The sequence below is a fragment of the Carassius auratus genome, unplaced genomic scaffold (assembly GCF_003368295.1).
Source record: "Carassius auratus strain Wakin unplaced genomic scaffold, ASM336829v1 scaf_tig00030182, whole genome shotgun sequence".
Taxonomy (NCBI): Eukaryota; Metazoa; Chordata; class Actinopteri; order Cypriniformes; family Cyprinidae; genus Carassius; species Carassius auratus.
The window spans coordinates 1-22,270 of NW_020525832.1; the positions used below are offsets into that span (position 1 = coordinate 1).

General features: G+C 43.0%; 4 protein-coding genes and 1 pseudogene across 4 annotated transcripts; 2 read left to right on the forward strand and 3 right to left on the reverse strand.

Annotated features, from left to right (window-relative positions):
* Window positions 1–37: 37 nt before the first annotated feature.
* LOC113080045 (gamma-hordein-3-like) lies at window positions 38–1,131 on the reverse strand (the record flags this gene model as incomplete). The annotated part of the gene is made up of 4 exons (XM_026252298.1): window positions 1,066–1,131; window positions 472–901; window positions 209–396; window positions 38–134 (listed from the first exon to the last, which is right to left on the reverse strand). Coding segments are annotated over exons 1-4 (781 nt in total), but the record flags the coding sequence as incomplete, so codon positions are not given.
* An 897-nt stretch (window positions 1,132–2,028) lies between these two features.
* On the forward strand, window positions 2,029–4,050 carry LOC113080049 (zona pellucida sperm-binding protein 3-like; annotated as a pseudogene).
* Window positions 4,051–7,340: 3,290 nt separating this feature from the next.
* LOC113080046 (zona pellucida sperm-binding protein 4-like) lies at window positions 7,341–9,741 on the reverse strand. Its single transcript, XM_026252299.1, has 8 exons — window positions 8,945–9,741; window positions 8,681–8,868; window positions 8,509–8,606; window positions 8,280–8,437; window positions 8,014–8,206; window positions 7,790–7,937; window positions 7,638–7,710; window positions 7,341–7,563 (listed from the first exon to the last, which is right to left on the reverse strand). The coding sequence occupies exons 1-8, from the start codon at window positions 9,699–9,701 to the stop codon at window positions 7,487–7,489; spliced, it is 1,692 nt and encodes a 563-aa protein (XP_026108084.1). The 5' UTR covers window positions 9,702–9,741; the 3' UTR covers window positions 7,341–7,486.
* A 733-nt stretch (window positions 9,742–10,474) lies between these two features.
* LOC113080048 (zona pellucida sperm-binding protein 3-like) lies at window positions 10,475–12,518 on the forward strand. Its single transcript, XM_026252302.1, has 8 exons — window positions 10,475–11,044; window positions 11,264–11,382; window positions 11,463–11,566; window positions 11,638–11,815; window positions 11,917–12,034; window positions 12,116–12,198; window positions 12,259–12,350; window positions 12,420–12,518. Exons 1-8 carry the CDS (start codon window positions 10,511–10,513, stop codon window positions 12,497–12,499), a joined length of 1,308 nt encoding a protein of 435 aa, XP_026108087.1. The 5' UTR covers window positions 10,475–10,510; the 3' UTR covers window positions 12,500–12,518.
* Window positions 12,519–15,919: 3,401 nt separating this feature from the next.
* On the reverse strand, window positions 15,920–18,153 carry LOC113080047 (zona pellucida sperm-binding protein 4-like). Its single transcript, XM_026252301.1, has 8 exons — window positions 17,410–18,153; window positions 17,146–17,333; window positions 16,974–17,071; window positions 16,745–16,902; window positions 16,479–16,671; window positions 16,256–16,403; window positions 16,104–16,176; window positions 15,920–16,029 (listed from the first exon to the last, which is right to left on the reverse strand). The coding sequence occupies exons 1-8, from the start codon at window positions 18,122–18,124 to the stop codon at window positions 15,953–15,955; spliced, it is 1,650 nt and encodes a 549-aa protein (XP_026108086.1). The 5' UTR covers window positions 18,125–18,153; the 3' UTR covers window positions 15,920–15,952.
* Between the last annotated feature and the right edge of the window lie 4,117 nt (window positions 18,154–22,270).

Genomic DNA, 22,270 nt, shown 5'->3' on the forward strand with positions numbered 1-22,270 from the left:
AGGGATTAATGGTCACACCAAGACATGGATCACCTACTCAAAATGACTGTCCTTGTGATAGAACCATATGGTCCAATCCCCACTTCATACGAGGAGGTCATTCGGTTTTCATACACCACATATCCGCTGTCCTCCTGTGAATAGGAACAGTGTCAGCATCCAGTCCATCACAAGCAAATGCAGAATAAAACCAGTAGCAGCTGCTCACCATCACGCTCGTGCCACATGCGGTCACAGGGAACTGGTATATAGCAAAGGAAGGTGTAGACCCCACAGGAGCACAAGGTGGGTCATTTCCACCCAGTAGATGAACCGTATCCAGACTCAGTCGAGGCAGAGTAACATCTCTAGACACCACTACCACAAACTGACCATCTCTAATACACTGGACGGTCACTAGAACAAGTACAAGAGCAGGTTAAATTCAGAGAATCAGTTTGACACGAACGGAATAAGATTGGGAACACTTACCCGCCCTTCCATAGAAACACTGCTGTCCGTTAAAGCAGCAGTTGATAGCTTCACACTCAGCACCACTGATCCCAGGTAGACCACATTGGATCTGCTCAGAATCAGCTACAGCTACACATTTATCAAAGGGCTCTGCCTGCACTACTGGCTTCTGAAACTGCTGTTTAACTGGCTTCTGAATCGGAAACTGCGGCTTAGTTAACTGTTGAACAGGCTTCTGAAGTGGAAATTGCGGGTTAGGTAGGTGTTGAACTGGTTTCTGAATCGGAAACTGCTGGTTAGTTAGCTGTTGAACAGGCTTCTGAAGCGGAAACTGCGGCTTAGTTAGCTGTTGAACTGGCTTCCGAAGCGGAAACTGCTGGTTAGTTAGCGGTTGAACAGGCTTCTGAAGCGGATACTGCGGCTTAGGTTGAACTGTTGGAACAGGCTTCTGAAGTGGAAATTGCGGGTTAGGTAGGTGTTGAACTGGTTTCTGAAGTGGAAACTGCTGGTTAGTTAGCTGCTTGAACAGGCTTCTGAAGCGGAAACTGTTGGTTAGTTAGCTGTTGAACTGGCTTCTGGAGCTGAAACTGTTGGTTAGTTAGCTGTTGAAACTGGCTTCTGGAGCTGAAACTGCTGGTCAGTCTGCTGGAGCTGAAACTGCTGGTCAGTCTGCTGCATCATCAGAGCTTGAGCATCCTGAAGCGACTTACTCCACTGTGGAACAGCATGACAGAAAGCACAGACCAACGAAATCTGAACCCAAACACCAACTTCCAGCCATTGTTCAACAGCTAAACACAAAGAGGAGACATTGCCCTTTGGTCTTTTCTATTCTACAGATTTCAGCTAATTAACGATAGTCCCTCCCTCTTCATTAACAACTGAGTGGACAAATCCCAGGGTTGTAAATGGACATGTAAAACCGTTCTGGAGAATTTTGCCCATACCCAAGCCACGTACCTTTTTATGTAGATATCATTTAAAATATTGTATCAATGCATTCTATGGCACCTTTAACTGGGATTATGAACTCATATTTTGGCCGGAAACAATAGTTTGAATTTCTTAACGATGGATTGTTTCTTATAAACACAAAGCCTTTCACTTCAAAAGACAGTAATTGATGTGAATTACTTGTGGATTATATTGATATTTATATCAGCTCTTTGGACTTTCGTTCTGATGCCACCCATTCACTGGCAGAGGATTCATTGGGGAGCAAGTGATGTAATTCTACATTTTTCCAAATCTTTTCCAATGATAAACTAAAAACCATTTAAAAGAGAGATAGATTTTTATGAATATTCTATATTATTTGAGTCATATCAGGGGCTTTTTTTAATGACATTCATTGTCTATCATAGACACACAGTCAAACTTTAATTGGTAAAATGTGAATAAGTGTAGATGAAAATCTCAGATCCTTATCAATCCTTCCATTGGCTAGTGACATTCCAGAACGTTCTCATTTGTTAATTTGTTGAATCAAAGGTAATCAATCAAGCTGAAAGGGGAGGAGCCGCTTAAATTCAAAGCTGTACTTAATGGCAAAGACGAGGACTGGTGGGTATTGTGTTAACGTTTGTCAGGATGGGTCTTTTGCAATATGTGTTAGTGCTGGTTGTGCTTGTGGTGTTTGATCTGAAGAATGCTTTGGAAGTTTGAGATCCAGTCAAAGTCCAAAAAGCAAGAAGCATCAATCATATCCAGCTTCCAGAGTGCCTGTTTCTTCTCAAGTGCTCGGAAACACTTTGCAGAAGGCTTCTCTGTCTCAGAGTCTTGACTACAGAGGATTTGCACAAGAGCCTCTTGGTCTTCAGGAGAAGCAGGTGTTGCAGGGTCCAGTGAAGCCTTTGGACTGGAGGTTTCCCACTGTTCCAGAAGTGCCGAGTGAGATGGCGGTGGACTTCCATTTGAGGCAACCTGTGACTCCCAGTAGTGTAGCTATTCAATGCGGTGAGAACCGGGTTCATGTGGAGGTACAGCAGGACTTGTTTAGCAATGGTGAACTGATCCAGCCATCTGGTCTGACTTTGGGAGGATGTCCTGTTGTCGGTTTGGTCCCAGGCTCCAAGGTGCTCTTCTTTGACAATGAACTGCAGGACTGCAATAGTGTGTTGATGGTAAGGGCGGTTAAGTGTTACTAGATTTATTGAACCCTACTAAAAATGGGCCCTTGTTTTGGTATCGACGGTTCCCTGAATCTATATCTGGGGAAAAACTCTTAATAACCGGCTTACTCGGGTAACCAAGTGTTATGGCATGACTAGCTAAGATGCCTTTAGGAATGGGGGGGGGGGTTTGGGGAGAATCCTCTAGGTAACAACGTCCGTCTCCTATAGATGACCAAGGATGAGCTTGTCTACACCTTTGCCCTTACCTACACTCCTGAGGCGTTTGCTGGCACTCCGATTACCCGTGCAGGTGGTGCAGTTATTGGTGTTCAATGCCATTATCAAAGGTAAGTGACCTTTTGTGACTCGTGGCATTGCTTGCGGTGGTGGAACTGGAAGCCCGTTTAATTGGTAACTTGAACGGCAGGTTTCAAAATGTCAGCGGTAATGCCTTGAAGCCAACTTGGGTCCCTTATGCCTCAACGGAGGCTGGTGAAGAAGTCTTGCTGTTCTCCCTGAAGCTCATGATGGGTTTGTGCAGTTTCTCTAGACCTCCTGCCTTCTGAACGAGGCTGTGCCTAAGCAGTTCTTCCCTCTTGCAGATGACTGGTCCTTTGAGAGGCCTTCAAACTCTTACTTCCTGGGTGACGTTATTAATGTTGAGGCATCTGTGAAGGTATACAACCACGTCCCTCTGCGTGTGTTTGTGGACAGCTGTGTGGCCACCCAAGTACCTGATGTGAACGCCCTTCCGAGATATTTGTTCATTGAGAATCATGGGTGTGTTCATGTCACCAGATGCTGCAGAGTTGACTTGTTCTCGCGTTTGCTCCTTGTAACCACTTTGTCCCCGACAACTACTTTTCACTCCTTTTTTTTAGATGTCTTGTGGATGCCAAGGTCACAGCTTCCAGCTCGCGCTTCATGCCTCGATCCCAGGAGGACAAAATCCGGTTCCAGCTGGAGGCCTTCATGTTCCAGGGGGGATCCAGTCCTTCTGTATGTATTATGAGTGTTTGGGAGAACGACCTCTCCCATTTGCTTTGGTTTGTGACCCCTTACCCGTGGTGTCTCTTGCAGATCTACATGACGTGTGTTCTGAAGGCCACTCTTGCTTCTGCACCTAGTGACGCGCTCCACAAATCCTGTTCCTTTGCCAATGGGTATGTTCATGCCACTTACGAATACATTAAAGGTGCCATGTCTGATTTTTCGTATTGCAGGTGGCTTGCTGCTGATGGGAACCACCAGGTTTGTGGTTGCTGTGACTCCACATGTGGTCCTGATGGTGGAACTGCTGCTTCTCCTTTTGGAGGTAGGAAGGTGCTTTTAAGCTTGGTTTTTGACCCTTCAAGCACTTAACTCTGGTGTCTGCTTTTTCTAGGCCTTCAGTGGGAAGGGAAGGCCTCGCTCGGTCCTGTAGTGGTTCAAGAGCACAAGAAGACTTTGGCTGGTCTTCAATAAATGTGGGGGAGCAAACTTATTCTTGCTTCGGTTTTTCTTGTCTAGTTTAACCAATTGATTTGAGCGAGGAAGCGGGTAGTCCTACTGTACCTATTCTCTTGCCAGAAGGAAAGGCTCCCTTTTCGCGTTAGGGAAGTTAATAACCCTTTTAAAGGGACCTGCTGTGAGCTCCCTTTTGATGAGTACTGTAAAGGTGGAATACATTGCCCATGATGCTGTAAAGGGACTGCTGTTAATTGGCACTTGTGCCAAGAGTTCTGCGTGAACGTCCACTTCCTTGAAGCACTGCAGATTTTGCGTGCCTCTTATGCAGTGAACTTGATTTCTTCGTGTTGGTAACTTCAAATGAGCAGTTTAATTTTCTCCTTGCATCCCCAAATAGGTTTGCTCAGTTAAATTTGTTTCCTAATGCTCCTTGTTGACATCTCTAATGCTTTTAAATCCATGTACAATAAAAGCGCACTCCCAGTATCAACACTGGCACAACATTTTCCACCTTCAGATGGGTTATTTATAGGTTTTCCATTGTGTTAGGAAAATGGCAGGCATCTCTTAAGTTCAATTTAGTATTTGGGGAGCCAAACTTGCAGAACCTGTACTGACGTAAGGGGGTTTTTGTGCAGTAGCAGGTCAATTATAATTCTGAAAAATAATTGCCGAAATGACACTCAAATAGAACTAATGTTTGGACTCTCAGTGAATGACCTCTTTTGAAAACTGTTGGCTTGTGCAACATCTTGGGCGGTTTGTTTCTAGCACAGTTTCAATATTAAAGGGATACTCCACCCCAAATTGAAAATCGTCATCACTTGCCCCCAAGTCGTTCCCAACCCATAAGAGCTTCGTTCATCTTTGGAACACAACTTATTTTGGAGGAAAACCAGGAGGCTTGTGATTGGCCCACAGACTGCCAAGTAAAATGCACTGTCAAGGTCCAGAAAAGCATCCTTGGAGTAGTCAGACTGTGTACGTTCTTCTGTGTCAGCCGCGCCACAAGCTTGTGTTTTCTACATAAATTTACGCCTTGATTTGAAAGAGAACCGTGGCATCCACTAGCATATGCCGTTTGCGTTCAGCAGGTGTTTTTCAAAATGGCGCTAGGGTGATGTGGGGAGAGACAGAGGAGACCATCTGTTGAATAAAGTCTTTGTTTCATTTGTGTACAAAGTGTTCTCATCGCTTCCTAACGTTACGGTTCATCCACTGATGGCAGATGGGTAATTCTGACGGTGCTTTTCATACTTTTCTGGACCTTGACCGACGAGTGTTTTACTTGGGGATGGTCACAGGCCTCCCGGTTTTCATCCAAAATATCTTTAACCCCTTTGCTGTCAAGGATCGTCACCGGCCCCAGATTATTGTTTTACTTTCACAGCACGTTAAACATCACTCTCTTACTTGACCTGGAGAAACTGCGCATCAGTTGAAAGTTTAAAGACTGTAGCTTCAATATTTGACCAATGTTTTGATAAAACAGTGACCGTTATTTAGTAATTTATGTCAGGAGTACAAAATAGGAGCCATTTTTAGAATAGAAATTCACCAAGCATTCATATTCAGTCACGTCTGCAGTGGTTTGTGTTGTCATAGATTCACTGAAAAGCGTCAAATAGGGTTTATAGGCAAAAGTTGCATATACACAGAGATATATTTACTGATGTTTACTTTATATTTCTTCAGACAGAATCATAATTTCTATTCATTTTCCACTGGTTTACGCGATCTGATGGTAATGATCCGCTCCCAGCCCTGTCTCTGTGTGTATAGTCTTCCGTGTGTGCACTGACAGAGACCGGATTCGCCCGTGTCTTGTCCATCATAACGGTGCATCATATGCCGCCCCGTCCTACCCATGATGCATTTCCTGTACACTTCCGTGTTGATATCTGACCACAACAACACAGAGAAACCTCTGTACCCATGAAATATCCAAATAATAAACACACGATTACGTTAGTTAATGGTTGGTATGCGATTTTCTTGAGATTTGGGGCGTTTTTATAACAATATTAAAAATGTACATCTGAAATGCTAACTTGTGCAGCGATGTAAAAGGCTATAAATAGCAAATTCCACATGTGATCGCAAAAGGAGGTTATTACAAACCTCAGTCAGGGTTTAAAGTGAGTTTTGAGTAAAAGTGTACTAATAATTTCATAAATAGTCTTATGTAGCTTGATGCTAACGTTAGGTCTAATGCAGCTACATAGCAGGTGCAGTTCTTCTTCATAATGCATTTTGTAATAGTTTTGTCAAAGGTTGTAAGAAAATGTTTTGTTGTATTTTTATAGTAAGGCTTTTGATAACAGTGGGGTAAATGTATACTGGAAGTGAAGCGATGTGGCTTGGTAAACCTTGAAATACCAGAACAAAGGCTAAAAGTAGCGAAATAAAAACAAAAGAATGATGATAAATGAAGAATGAGGATTTTGTGTCATACCTGGCCGATGTGTGAAAGGCTCGTTTCGGAAGAACAATAGAATCATGAATGGGGCAGTTTTGCCGGTCCAAACAAGAGATAATCAGGAGTCATAAATCAATTTTGTTAGCCTTTTATGAGCCTTCTCTAAAAACACACATGACATGGTCTTAGAAAAGGTTTCATAAAATTCACACTTTGTGAGATCATATTCTGAAATAAAGTATTAGTAGACTTGTGGCTTTAGCTTCATTATGTATCTAAAATCATATCCTACATCATTTAATACACTTCAATAGGTTTTTAATATTTTTTATTGACATGTTTGAGCTTATCTCGATTATAACGGTCTGAGTAATTCTGATTCCTGAACAGTAAACTTTGAAGTGTCAGCTTTGTGAACATTATGTATCTAGTAAGAAAGACTCCTAAGCAGCAACCTTTTAATTTTGGTTATGTCATTTGTGTCTCCATGCTGAAAATGAGTGGTGACAAGTAAGGGGTTAAATTGTGTTCCGAAGACGAATGAAGTTTTTACAGGTTTGGAACAACACGGGGGTAGGTAAGTGATTAGTGACACAATTTTGGGGTGAAGTATCCCTTTAATATCACTACTTTGAGTTGCGGACAATTGACACCGTTTCGTGTTTGCTTCAAGACAGTCGAGAATTGATTTCCACTTAAAACTTGAGCTCAGCGATTTGAGTTGTATTTAAAACAAAAGCCGCAAGTAATCCACATAACTTTATATATTCTGAATGTCGGGAACCAAACTACTGTTTGGAAGACAAGTTAAAAAAAAATAAAATAAATAATAATAAGGGGAGCCTTGTGCCGCCCCAGGTTAGCAACTGGAGGAAGGATTAAGGAATGCACAAACTTACAAAAGGTTGTGGAACCTTGGTTTAATAGTGAGAGGGGAAAGAATAAAAACACTGGGAAGAGGCATGTAATCCCGCATTCTGCCGAACCAAAACAATACCAATAGACAAAAAGACACCTAAGGGTTCTGAAAAGTTTATTAAAAACACTAGATTTACATGACCAGAGTAACTTCTCCACTAGAAACCACAGTCTGCTCCCCAGAGACAGCCTTGATACGAGTGTCTCTTCCTGAAAGAGAGATGTTCAAAGTGAGAATGCACTTCTAAAATGCCCAGTTCCTCTTGTCAAGAGCAAGAACTCACGTTTCCTGGTGCAGCTTTGCTCACAAGAGCCAGATGATGGATGGCACACCTCTGTAGTGCAGTGGATGAAGATCTGACAGGGAAGAAAGAGGCTCAAGTCATCGAATCCACAAGTAGTAAATATACAGATGTTCAAGTAAAGGGGGGCATACGGTTTCCTGCAGAGCAGCCAGTGAGGCTGGATCTACAAATGTGAACATCTTCACAACAAAGCGCTTGTAGTGGGTTGGGAACTGAAGACCAGACGATCCAGTCACTGGAACCAGTGTGGTCAGATAGCGGTCGTCCTGGTAAGGGCATCTGAAAACAAGAGAAAAAAAAAGTTAGAAAGGGTCTCCCAGCAGACTAACTGGATAAAGATTGGCTGTACACTCACCCGTCGATCAGAAGGTCCCACTGGGGGAGACTGAGTGGACTGGGGGTTGAAGTCGTCCAACAACGTCCCAGCGTCAGGACAATGTTGGGGTCGGTCCTCTCCATAATGTGCACCTCAACATACACAGGCTCTCGCAGGACTTTTGTGATGGGATAATCAGCGTCACTGTAATAGGACGTGTAGGCCTCATCCCCTGAGGAACAACACTGGGGTTTAACCAGACTCCAGTTTGAAAGGCTTTAGGCAGACACAGGACAAGACCTTACCTTCAGCACAGCCTTTGGTGACGCATTGGCCATTGGCCAGTCTGAGCTCCACCCTGAGAGGTCCAGGAGCAGCTACTGGTGGAGGTGGAGGAACAGAGTTGACCTCCACAACCAGAGCTTCCACTGAAGTTCCTGAATATCTACACTGGAAGAGAAACCTGGACGACACACAGCGAGCTTGTAGCATTTATCAGGGATTAATGGTCACACCAAGACATGGATCACCTACTCAAAATGACTGTCCCTTGTGATAGAACCATATGGTCCAATCCCCACTTCATACGAGGAGGTCATTCGGTTTTCATACACCACATATCCGCTGTCCTCCTGTGAATAGGAACAGTGTCAGCATCCAGTCCATCACAAGCAAATGCAGAATAAAACCAGTAGCAGCTGCTCACCATCACGCTCGTGCCACATGCGGTCACAGGGAACTGGTATATAGCAAAGGAAGGTGTAGACCCCACAGGAGCACAAGGTGGGTCATTTCCACCCAGTAGATGAACCGTATCCAGACTCAGTCGAGGCAGAGTAACATCTCTAGACACCACTACCACAAACTGACCATCTCTAATACACTGGACGGTCACTAGAACAAGGTACAAGAGCAGGTTAAATTCAGAGAATCAGTTTGACACGAACGGAATAAGATTGGGAACACTTACCCGCCCTTCCATAGAAACACTGCTGTCCGTTAAAGCAGCAGTTGATAGCTTCACACTCAGCACCACTGATCCCAGGTAGACCACATTGGATCTGCTCAGAATCAGCTACAGCTACACATTTATCAAAGGGCTCTGCCTGCACTACTGGCTTCTGAAACTGCTGTTTAACTGGCTTCTGAATCGGAAACTGCGGCTTAGTTAACTGTTGAACAGGCTTCTGAAGTGGAAATTGCGGGTTAGGTAGGTGTTGAACTGGTTTCTGAATCGGAAACTGCTGGTTAGTTAGCTGTTGAACAGGCTTCTGAAGCGGAAACTGCGGCTTAGTTAGCTGTTGAACTGGCTTCCGAAGCGGAAACTGCTGGTTAGTTAGCGGTTGAACAGGCTTCTGAAGCGGATACTGCGGCTTAGTTAACTGTTGAACAGGCTTCTGAAGTGGAAATTGCGGGTTAGGTAGGTGTTGAACTGGTTTCTGAAGTGGAAACTGCTGGTTAGTTAGCTGTTGAACAGGCTTCTGAAGCGGAAACTGTTGGTTAGTTAGCTGTTGAACTGGCTTCTGGAGCTGAAACTGTTGGTTAGTTAGCTGTTGAACTGGCTTCTGGAGCTGAAACTGCTGGTCAGTCTGCTGGAGCTGAAACTGCTGGTCAGTCTGCTGCATCATCAGAGCTTGAGCATCCTGAAGCGACTTACTCCACTGTGGAACAGCATGACAGAAAGCACAGACCAACGAAATCTGAACCAAACACCAACTTCCAGCCATTGTTCAACAGCTAAACACAAAGAGGAGACATTGCCCTTTGGTCTTTTTCTATTCTACAGATTTCAGCTAATTAACGATAGTCCCTCCCTCTTCATTAACAACTGAGTGGACAAATCCCAGGGTTGTAAATGGACATGTAAAACCGTTCTGGAGAATTTTTGCCCATACCCAAGCCACGTACCTTTTTATGTAGATATCATTTAAAATATTGTATCAATGCATTCTATGGCACCTTTAACTGGGATTATGAACTCATATTTTGGCCGGAAACAATAGTTTGAATTTCTTAACGATGGATTTGTTTCTTATAAACACAAAGCCTTTCACTTCAAAAGACAGTAATTGATGTGAATTACTTGTGGATTATATTGATATTTATATCAGCTCTTTGGACTTTCGTTCTGATGCCACCCATTCACTGCAGAGGATTCATTGGGGAGCAAGTGATGTAATTCTACATTTTTCCAAATCTTTTCCAATGATAAACTAAAAACCATTTAAAAAGAGAGAGATTTTTATGAATATTCTATATTATTTGAGTCATATCAGGGGCTTTTTTAATGACATTCATTGTCTATCATAGACACACAGTCAAACTTTAATTGTAAAATTGTGAATAAGTGTAGATGAAAATCTCAGATCCTTATCAATCCTTCCATTGGCTAGTGACATTCCAGAACGTTCTCATTTGTTAATTTGTTGAATCAAAGGTAATCAATCAAGCTGAAAGGGGAGGAGCCGCTTAAATTCAAAGCTGTACTTAATGGCAAAGACGAGGACTGGTGGGTATTGTGTTAACGTTTGTCAGGATGGGTCTTTTGCAATATGTGTTAGTGCTGGTTGTGCTTGTGGTGTTTGATCTGAAGAATGCTTTTGGAAGTTTGAGATCCAGTCAAAGTCCAAAAAGCAAGAAGCATCAATCATATCCAGCTTCCAGAGTGCCTGTTTCTTCTCAAGTGCTCGGAAACACTTTGCAGAAGGCTTCTCTGTCTCAGAGTCTTGACTACAGAGGATTTGCACAAGAGCCTCTTGGTCTTCAGGAGAAGCAGGTGTTGCAGGGTCCAGTGAAGCCTTTGGACTGGAGGTTTCCCACTGTTCCAGAAGTGCCGAGTGAGATGGCGGTGGACTTCCATTTGAGGCAACCTGTGACTCCCAGTAGTGTAGCTATTCAATGCGGTGAGAACCGGGTTCATGTGGAGGTACAGCAGGACTTGTTTAGCAATGGTGAACTGATCCAGCCATCTGGTCTGACTTTGGGAGGATGTCCTGTTGTCGGTTTGGTCCCAGGCTCCAAGGTGCTCTTCTTTGACAATGAACTGCAGGACTGCAATAGTGTGTTGATGGTAAGAGCGGTTAAGTGTTACTAGATTTATTGAACCCTACTAAAAATGGGCCCTTGTTTTGGTATCGACGGTTCCCTGAATCTATATCTGGGGAAAAACTCTTAATAACCGCTTACTCGGGTAACCAAGTGTTATGGCATGACTTGCTAAGATGCCTTTAGGAATGGGGGGGGGGGGTTTGGGGAGAATCCTCTAGGTAACAACGTCCGTCTCCTATAGATGACCAAGGATGAGCTTGTCTACACCTTTGCCCTTACCTACACTCCTGAGGCGTTTGCTGGCACTCCGATTACCCGTGCAGGTGGTGCAGTTATTGGTGTTCAATGCCATTATCAAAGGTAAGTGACCTTTTGTGACTCGTGGCATTGCTTGCGGTGGTGGAACTGGAAGCCCGTTTAATTGGTAACTTGAACGGCAGGTTTCAAAATGTCAGCGGTAATGCCTTGAAGCCAACTTGGGTCCCTTATGCCTCAACGGAGGCTGGTGAAGAAGTCTTGCTGTTCTCCCTGAAGCTCATGATGGGTTTGTGCAGTTTCTCTAGACCTCCTGCCTTCTGAACGAGGCTGTGCCTAAGCAGTTCTTCCCTCTTGCAGATGACTGGTCCTTTGAGAGGCCTTCAAACTCTTACTTCCTGGGTGACGTTATTAATGTTGAGGCATCTGTGAAGGTATACAACCACGTCCCTCTGCGTGTGTTTGTGGACAGCTGTGTGGCCACCCAAGTACCTGATGTGAACGCCATTCCGAGATATTTGTTCATTGAGAATCATGGGTGTGTTCATGTCACCAGATGCTGCAGAGTTGACTTGTTCTCGCGTTTGCTCCTTGTAACCACTTTGTCCCCGACAACTACTTTTCACTCCTTTTTTTTAGATGTCTTGTGGATGCCAAGGTCACAGCTTCCAGCTCGCGCTTCATGCCTCGATCCCAGGAGGACAAAATCCGGTTCCAGCTGGAGGCCTTCATGTTCCAGGGGGGATCCAGTCCTTCTGTATGTATTATGAGTGTTTGGGAGAACGACCTCTCCCATTTGCTTTGGTTTGTGACCCCTTACCCGTGGTGTCTCTTGCAGATCTACATGACGTGTGTTCTGAAGGCCACTCTTGCTTCTGCACCTAGTGACGCGCTCCACAAATCCTGTTCCTTTGCCAATGGGTATGTTCATGCCACTTACGAATACATTAAAGGTGCCATGTCTGATTTTTCGTATTGCAGGTGGCTTGCTGCTGATGGGAACCACCAGGTTTGTGGTTGCTGTGACTCCACATGTGGTCCTGATGGTGGAACTGCTGCTTCTCCTTTTGGAGGTAGGAAGGTGCTTTTAAGCTTGGTTTTTGACCCTTCAAGCACTTAACTCTGGTGTCTGCTTTTTCTAGGCCTTCAGTGGGAAGGGAAGGCCTCGCTCGGTCCTGTAGTGGTTCAAGAGCACAAGAAGACTTTGGCTGGTCTTCAATAAATGTGGGGGAGCAAACTTATTCTTGCTTCGGTTTTTCTTGTCTAGTTTAACCAATTGATTTGAGCGAGGAAGCGGGTAGTCCTACTGTACCTATTCTCTTGCCAGAAGGAAAGGCTCCCTTTTCGCGTTAGGGAAGTTAATAACCCTTTTAAAGGGACCTGCTGTGAGCTCCCTTTTGATGAGTACTGTAAAGGTGGAATACATTGCCCATGATGCTGTAAAGGGACTGCTGTTAATTGGCACTTGTGCCAAGAGTTCTGCGTGAACGTCCACTTCCTTGAAGCACTGCAGATTTTGCGTGCCTCTTATGCAGTGAACTTGATTTCTTCGTGTTGGTAACTTCAAATGAGCAGTTTAATTTTCTCCTTGCATCCCCAAATAGGTTTGCTCAGTTAAATTTGTTTCCTAATGCTCCTTGTTGACATCTCTAATGCTTTTAAATCCATGTACAATAAAAGCGCACTCCCAGTATCAACACTGGCACAACATTTTCCACCTTCAGATGGGTTATTTATAGGTTTTCCATTGTGTTAGGAAAATGGCAGGCATCTCTTAAGTTCAATTTAGTATTTGGGGAGCCAAACTTGCAGAACCTGTACTGACGTAAGGGGGTTTTTGTGCAGTAGCAGGTCAATTATAATTCTGAAAAATAATTGCCGAAATGACACTCAAATAGAACTAATGTTTGGACTCTCAGTGAATGACCTCTTTTGAAAACTGTTGGCTTGTGCAACATCTTGGGCGGTTTGTTTCTAGCACAGTTTCAATATTAAAGGGATACTCCACCCCAAATTGAAAATCGTCATCACTTGCCCCCAAGTCGTTCCCAACCCATAAGAGCTTCGTTCATCTTTGGAACACAACTTATTTTGGAGGAAAACCAGGAGGCTTGTGATTGGCCCACAGACTGCCAAGTAAAATGCACTGTCAAGGTCCAGAAAAGCATCCTTGGAGTAGTCAGACTGTGTACGTTCTTCTGTGTCAGCCGCGCCACAAGCTTGTGTTTTCTACATAAATTTACGCCTTGATTTGAAAGAGAACCGTGGCATCCACTAGCATATGCCGTTTGCGTTCAGCAGGTGTTTTTCAAAATGGTGCTAGGGTGATGTGGGGAGAGACAGAGGAGACCATCTGTTGAATAAAGTCTTTGTTTCATTTGTGTACAAAGTGTTCTCATCGCTTCCTAACGTTACGGTTCATCCACTGATGGCAGATGGGTAATTCTGACGGTGCTTTTCATACTTTTCTGGACCTTGACCGACGAGTGTTTTACTTGGGGATGGTCACAGGCCTCCCGGTTTTCATCCAAAATATCTTTAACCCCTTTGCTGTCAAGGATCGTCACCGGCCCCAGATTATTGTTTTACTTTCACAGCACGTTAAACATCACTCTCTTACTTGACCTGGAGAAACTGCGCATCAGTTGAAAGTTTAAAGACTGTAGCTTCAATATTTGACCAATGTTTTGATAAAACAGTGACCGTTATTTAGTAATTTATGTCAGGAGTACAAAATAGGAGCCATTTTTAGAATAGAAATTCACCAAGCATTCATATTCAGTCACGTCTGCAGTGGTTTGTGTTGTCATAGATTCACTGAAAAGCGTCAAATAGGGTTTATAGGCAAAAGTTGCATATACACAGAGATATATTTACTGATGTTTACTTTATATTTCTTCGGACAGAAACATAATTTCTATTCATTTTCCACTGGTTTACGCGATCTGATGGTAATGATCCGCTCCCAGCCCTGTCTCTGTGTGTATAGTCTTCCGTGTGTGCACTGACAGAGACCGGATTCGCCCGTGTCTTGTCCATCATAACGGTGCATCATATGCCGCCCCGTCCTACCCATGATGCATTTCCTGTACACTTCCGTGTTGATATCTGACCACAACAACACAGAGAAACCTCTGTACCCATGAAATATCCAAATAATAAACACACGATTACGTTAGTTAATGGTTGGTATGCGATTTTCTTGAGATTTGGGGCGTTTTTATAACAATATTAAAAATGTACATCTGAAATGCTAACTTGTGCAGCGATGTAAAAGGCTATAAATAGCAAATTCCACATGTGATCGCAAAAGGAGGTTATTACAAACCTCAGTCAGGGTTTAAAGTGAGTTTTGAGTAAAAGTGTACTAATAATTTCATAAATAGTCTTATGTAGCTTGATGCTAACGTTAGGTCTAATGCAGCTACATAGCAAGTGCAGTTCTTCTTCATAATGCATTTTGTAATAGTTTTGTCAAAGGTTGTAAGAAAATGTTTTGTTGTATTTTTATAGTAAGGCTTTTGATAACAGTGGGGTAAATGTATACTGGAAGTGAAGCGATGTGGCTTGGTAAACCTTGAAATACCAGAACAAAGGCTAAAAGTAGCGAAATAAAAACAAAAGAATGATGATAAATGAAGAATGAGGATTTTGTGTCATACCTGGCCGATGTGTGAAAGGCTCGTTTCGGAAGAACAATAGAATCATGAATGGGGCAGTTTTGCCGGTCCAAACAAGAGATAATCAGGAGTCATAAATCAATTTTGTTAGCCTTTTATGAGCCTTCTCTAAAAACACACATGACATGGTCTTAGAAAAGGTTTCATAAAATTCACACTTTGTGAGATCATATTCTGAAATAAAGTATTAGTAGACTTGTGGCTTTAGCTTCATTATGTATCTAAAATCATATCCTACATCATTTAATACACTTCAATAGGTTTTTAATATTTTTATTGACATGTTTGAGCTTATCTCGATTATAACGGTCTGAGTAATTCTGATTCCTGAACAGTAAACTTTGAAGTGTCAGCTTTGTGAACATTATGTATCTAGTAAGAAAGACTCCTAAGCAGCAACCTTTTAATTTTGGTTATGTCATTTGTGTCTCCATGCTGAAAATGAGTGGTGACAAGTAAGGGGTTAAATTGTGTTCCGAAGACGAATGAAGTTTTTACAGGTTTGGAACAACACGGGGGTAGGTAAGTGATTAGTGACACAATTTTGGGGTGAAGTATCCCTTTAATATCACTACTTTGAGTTGCGGACAATTGACACCGTTTCGTGTTTGCTTCAAGACAGTCGAGAATTGATTTCCACTTAAAACTTGAGCTCAGCGATTTGAGTTGTATTTAAAACAAAAGCCGCAAGTAATCCACATAACTTTATATATTCTGAATGTCGGGAACCAAACTACTGTTTGGAAGACAAGTTAAAAAAAATAAAATAAATAATAATAAGGGGAGCCTTGTGCCGCCCCAGGTTAGCAACTGGAGGAAGGATTAAGGAATGCACAAACTTACAAAAGGTTGTGGAACCTTGGTTTAATAGTGAGAGGGGAAAGAATAAAAACACTGGGAAGAGGCATGTAATCCCGCATTCTGCCGAACCAAAACAATTCCAATAGACAAAAAGACACCTAAGGGTTCTGAAAAGTTTATTAAAAACACTAGATTTACATGATCAGAGTAACTTCTCCACTAGAAACCACAGTCTGCTCCCCAGAGACAGCCTTTATACGAGTGTCTCTTCCTGAAAGAGAGATGTTCAAAGTGAGAATGCACTTCTAAAATGCCCAGTTCCTCTTGTCAAGAGCAATAACTCACGTTTCCTGGTGCAGCTTTGCTCACAAGAGCCAGATGATGGATGGCACACCTCTGTAGTGCAGTGGATGAAGATCTGACAGGGAAGAAAGAGGCTCAAGTCATCGAATCCACAAGTAGTAAATATACAGATGTTCAAGTAAAGGGGGGCATACGGTTTCCTGCAGAGCAGCCAGTGAGGCTGGATCTACAAATGTGAACATCTTCACAACAAAGCGCTTGTAGTGGGTTGGGAACTGAAGACCAGACGATCCAGTCACTGGAACCAGTGTGGTCAGATAGCGGTCGTCCTGGTAAGGGCATCTGAAAACAAGAGAAAAAAAAGTTAGAAAGGGTCTCCCAGCAGACTAACTGGATAAAGATTGGCTGTACACTCACCCGTCGATCAGAAGGTCCCACTGGGGGAGACTGAGTGGACTGGGGGTTGAAGTCGTCCAACAACGTCCCAGCGTCAGGACAATGTTGGGGTCGGTCCTCTCCATAATGTGCACCTCAACATACACAGGCTCTCGCAGGACTTTTGTGATGGGATAATCAGCGTCACTGTAATAGGACGTGTAGGCCTCATCCCCTGAGGAACAACACTGGGGTTTAACCAGACTCCAGTTTGAAAGGCTTTAGGCAGACACAGGACAAGACCTTACCTTCAGCACAGCCTTTGGTGACGCATTGGCCATTGGCCAGTCTGAGCTCCACCCTGAGAGGTCCAGGAGCAGCTACTGGTGGAGGTGGAGGAACAGAGTTGACCTCCACAACCAGAGCTTCCACTGAAGTTCCTGAATATCTACACTGGAAGAGAAACCTGGACGACACACAGCGAGCTTGTAGCATTTATCAGGGATTAATGGTCACACCAAGACATGGATCACCTACTCAAAATGACTGTCCCTTGTGATAGAACCATATGGTCCAATCCCCACTTCATACGAGGAGGTCATTCGGTTTTCATACACCACATATCCGCTGTCCTCCTGTGAATAGGAACAGTGTCAGCATCCAGTCCATCACAAGCAAATGCAGAATAAAACCAGTAGCAGCTGCTCACCATCACGCTCGTGCCACATGCGGTCACAGGGAACTGGTATATAGCAAAGGAAGGTGTAGACCCCACAGGAGCACAAGGTGGGTCATTTCCACCCAGTAGATGAACCGTATCCAGACTCAGTCGAGGCAGAGTAACATCTCTAGACACCACTACCACAAACTGACCATCTCTAATACACTGGACGGTCACTAGAACAAGGTACAAGAGCAGGTTAAATTCAGAGAATCAGTTTGACACGAACGGAATAAGATTGGGAACACTTACCCGCCCTTCCATAGAAACACTGCTGTCCGTTAAAGCAGCAGTTGATAGCTTCACACTCAGCACCACTGATCCCAGGTAGACCACATTGGATCTGCTCAGAATCAGCTACAGCTACACATTTATCAAAGGGCTCTGCCTGCACTACTGGCTTCTGAAACTGCTGTTTAACTGGCTTCTGAATCGGAAACTGCGGCTTAGTTAACTGTTGAACAGGCTTCTGAAGTGGAAATTGCGGGTTAGGTAGGTGTTGAACTGGTTTCTGAATCGGAAACTGCTGGTTAGTTAGCTGTTGAACAGGCTTCTGAAGCGGAAACTGCGGCTTAGTTAGCTGTTGAACTGGCTTCCGAAGCGGAAACTGCTGGTTAGTTAGCGGTTGAACAGGCTTCTGAAGCGGATACTGCGGCTTAGTTAACTGTTGAACAGGCTTCTGAAGTGGAAATTGCGGGTTAGGTAGGTGTTGAACTGGTTTCTGAAGTGGAAACTGCTGGTTAGTTAGCTGTTGAACAGGCTTCTGAAGCGGAAACTGTTGGTTAGTTAGCTGTTGAACTGGCTTCTGGAGCTGAAACTGCTGGTCAGTCTGCTGGAGCTGAAACTGCTGGTCAGTCTGCTGCATCATCAGAGCTTGAGCATCCTGAAGCGACTTACTCCACTGTGGAACAGCATGACAGAAAGCACAGACCAACGAAATCTGAACCAAACACCAACTTCCAGCCATTGTTCAACAGCTAAACACAAAGAGGAGACTTCTTCTTCTTCTTCTTCCTTGATGTTTAACGGCGGTTGGCATCCAACTTCAATGGTGCATTACCGCCACCTACTGTACTGGAGTGTGAACCGGAGCTAGACAAAGAGAAACTAAAACTAAAATGGAGACTTCCAACTCTCTTCCCCCACCCTTTAATTAATTTTTTTTTTTTCTTCTATATTCTATTTGCTATCCCTGTGTCCTTAAGGAAGGTAAATAAATGAGTACTGATATCATTTGAAGTTAATCCCAGAAGTTCCTTAAGTGAATTCCCTTGCACCCCCAAATTCCTTATGCTTTCTTTCATCTTTATCCTTTCTCTATCATATTTTTGGCATTCAAGTACCACATGTTCAACAGATTCCATACTGTCACAAAATTCACATCTTCCTGTTACATGCTTACCTAAAATATGTAAGCACTTATTCAACCCACAATGTCCAATCCTTAACCTAGTGAAAATTATTTCTTCCCTTCGACTCCTTCCAGTGATCCTCTCTGTCCCAACCTTCTGTTGTATTCTGTATAAATGTCTCCCTTTCTCCTCTCTATCCCAACCACTCTGCCACTTTTTCATAATTTCCATCCAGATTTTTGTTTTAGCTTCTGTTTTACTCATTACGATTGATATTTCCACATCTTCTCTTTTACTGGCTTGTTTTGCCAAACCATCTGCCATTTCATTTCCTTTAACACCAACATGAGCTGGTACCCATGTAAATTTTACCTTCATCCCCAACTGAGAAATCCTTGTGTAACATTCTAGTACCTCATATACTATGTCTAGTCTTGATTTTGACTTAAATGATTGCAAACACTTTAGTACTGCACTAGAGTCTGAACAAATTACAACTTTATCCGGTCTTGTTTCTTCTACCCACTGTAGAGCCAACCAGATACCCATCAATTCCACTGTAAATACAGATATTTGATCAGACAGTCTCTTCTGTACCTTAACTCCCATTTTTGGTATTCCAAATGCAGCCCCTGTTTGCCCAGACTTAGGATCTTTAGACCCATCTGTGTAAATATCCAGATACCCATTAAACTCCTCATTCAGATGTTCACAAAAAACTCTACATAAATCCACCTCTACTCTACTCTTTAAGTTTCTATTTAATAACTGCAAATCCACTATAGGTTCCACAAACAACCATGGTGGTCTGACAGGCAACGGAACTGTTGGACTAAATTCTATACCCTCTAACCCCAAGTCTTTTCCAATAGCATCACATACCCATCCAAAACTCTGACTTTTAACCCTTTCATGCTCCCAGCACACCTGCATTACTACTCTAGTTGGGTGGGACCTATTATGTCCTTGTAGGTTTGCCCAATAGTTAGCTGCCAACTGTTCCCTCCTTAAATGTAAAGGCATCTCACCCATCTCTACTTGCAACGCCACTGCAGGTGATGTCCGAAAAGCCCCACTGCATATCCTAAGTGCTTGAGTTTGTATTACTTCCAGTTTAGCCAGTGTAGTTTTTGCTGCATCTCTATATGCTATACAACCATAATCTATAACAGACTTAATCAGTGAAACATATATCTCCCTCAGTGATTGCCTGCTCGCCCCCCAGTCCACTCCTGTCAGACACCTCATCACATTTAATACTTTTTTACACTTTACTAAAACTTTCTCTATGTGACCTGCCCATGTTAACCTAGCATCAAAAACCATTCCCAAAAACCTAAAGGACTCTACTTTCTCCAGAACATGTCCATATAATTTAAGATTAATTTCCTCCCCTATCTTTTTCCTTGTAAAGAAAACCACTTGAGATTTTTCCTTTGAAAATCTAAAACCCCATCTCATTGACCAACGTTCTACCTGTTCTATTGCTTCCTGAACCTTACTTACTGTGTATTTTATGTTTCTTCCCCTCTTCCACAAGGCCCCGTCATCTGCAAACAGCGATCTTCCAATGCCAGGCCCTACATCTGAAAATACATCATTTATCATAATGATAAAGAGCAGTGGGCTGATAACACTACCCTGAGGTGTTCCATTTTCTACCATATAACTACCAGATAATTCTTTCCCAATTCTCACCCGAATAGAGCGTTCGTACAGGAAATCCTTTACCCAGTTAAAGGCCCTCCCTCCTATTCCCAAAAGATGTAATTTAATCAACATCCCCTCTTTCCACATCATATCATACGCTTTCTCAACGTCAAGGAAGACTGCCACCACTGATTCCCTATTAACCTGGGATTTCCTTATTTCATCTTCCAGGCACATTATTGGATCCATTGTTCCTCTTCCCTTCCTGAATCCACTTTGATAAGAATCAATTAATTCTCTTTTCTCCAAAAAATAGACCAGTCTGTCTGTTACCATACGTTCCATAATTTTACCTATATGGGATGTCAGCGCAATTGGTCTATAACTATTAGGTTTTGCAGGATCCTTCCCTGGTTTCCTAATAGGAACTACAATTGCTTCCTTCCAACTTTTTGGAAGTTGTCCTTCCTCCCATACTCTATTATATAATCTAAGCAGTCTTCCTAACGCAATCTCACCCATAAAAGTAAACATAGCATAACACAGTTCATCTCCTCCTGGTGCTGTCATCCCTGCCCGTTTAATTGCTCTCTCCATCTCTGCCTTAGAAAATGGTGCACTCAATGCATCATCTACTTCCTCTCTTTTTCCTAAGACCCCAGGATATGTCCTCAATGTCCTTTCCCTTCCTTTCTTCCATTCTCCCTCCAGATTATCAGAGCTATGTATTACTACAAAAGCTTTTGCCATCATCTCTGCCTTCTCCTTATCCGTCACAGCTTTCTCCTCCCCACTCACCATTACAGGGTAAACCCATTCCCTCCTTTCCCCACCCATCCTCTTTATCATCGCCCACACTTCTCCCACAGGTGTCATTCTACCTATTGAGCTGCAGAACTGACGCCAATAATCTCTCTTAGACTGTCGAATAGTCTTTCTTACTAATGCTTGAGCTCTTTTATATTGAATTAAATGCTCAAAATTATGCGTCCGTCTCAACTGCCTAAAAGCCCTATTCCTATTTCTTACTACTTCTCCACATTTCTCTGTCCACCACGGAACTGCTTTCCTTCTCCTTATTCCAGAGCTCTTAGGAATAGTTTCATCTGCCACCCCTTTAATAATTTCCTGGAAACTACTGTATTCTCTGTCAATATCCATTTCTCTAACCTCCTCATCTAACCTTTCCTCACAAAGCTCCTTAAATTTTGCCCAATTTGCCTTACCAAACATCCATCTCCTTCCTCCCTCTTCAGACCGTCTTTTCGTCCTCATTTGAATAGAACATAATATAGGAAAATGATCACTTCCTACAGTTGATTCCTCCCATACCTCCCATTCACATAATCTTCCTATATCATTAGACGTAATTGTAAGATCTAACGCCGACTCATTTCCAGATACCATATCAATTCTTGTTCCTCTACCATCATTAAGACACACCAGCCCTTTTAAATCCAACAACTCCTCTATGACCTGACCATTTCTATCCAACTTCTTCCCACCCCAAAGTGGGCTATGAGCGTTAAAGTCCCCACACCATACTACCTTTCGTCTATCCTGTCCCTCAACCCCCTCTATTGAATTTAAGTCCAATTTCCTACATGGATTGTAAAAGTTAATTATTGCTATACTGTCCATCCCTATCCACACTTCCACCACCACATACTCTAACTCCTTTCCCAGTCCCAGAATCCTATATGGAAGCCCCTGTCTAATAAATGTAATACACCCTCCCCCACCACCTTCTTTCCTATCTCGACGAACCCCCACATATCCCTGTATCACAAAATCCAAATTTGGACTAAGCCACGTTTCCTGTATACAAATAACATCTGGATTTTCCACCATTCCATCAATAAAAGATTTAAACTCTTGTCCATTTGCTATCAGGCTTCGGGCATTCCATTGTATAATTAAAAACATAATTAATATTACCCAACACATGATTCCTGACTAGACTGTTGTTTGAGATCATCTCTCACTATTTCCCATGTCAGTCCTGTTATATCCAGATGTCGTACTGCTGCCATAACTATCAACTGTATCCTTTCGGTCTTAGATTTTACCTCTGCTGTTCCATTAATCACACCGGCAATAAACGTCACTAA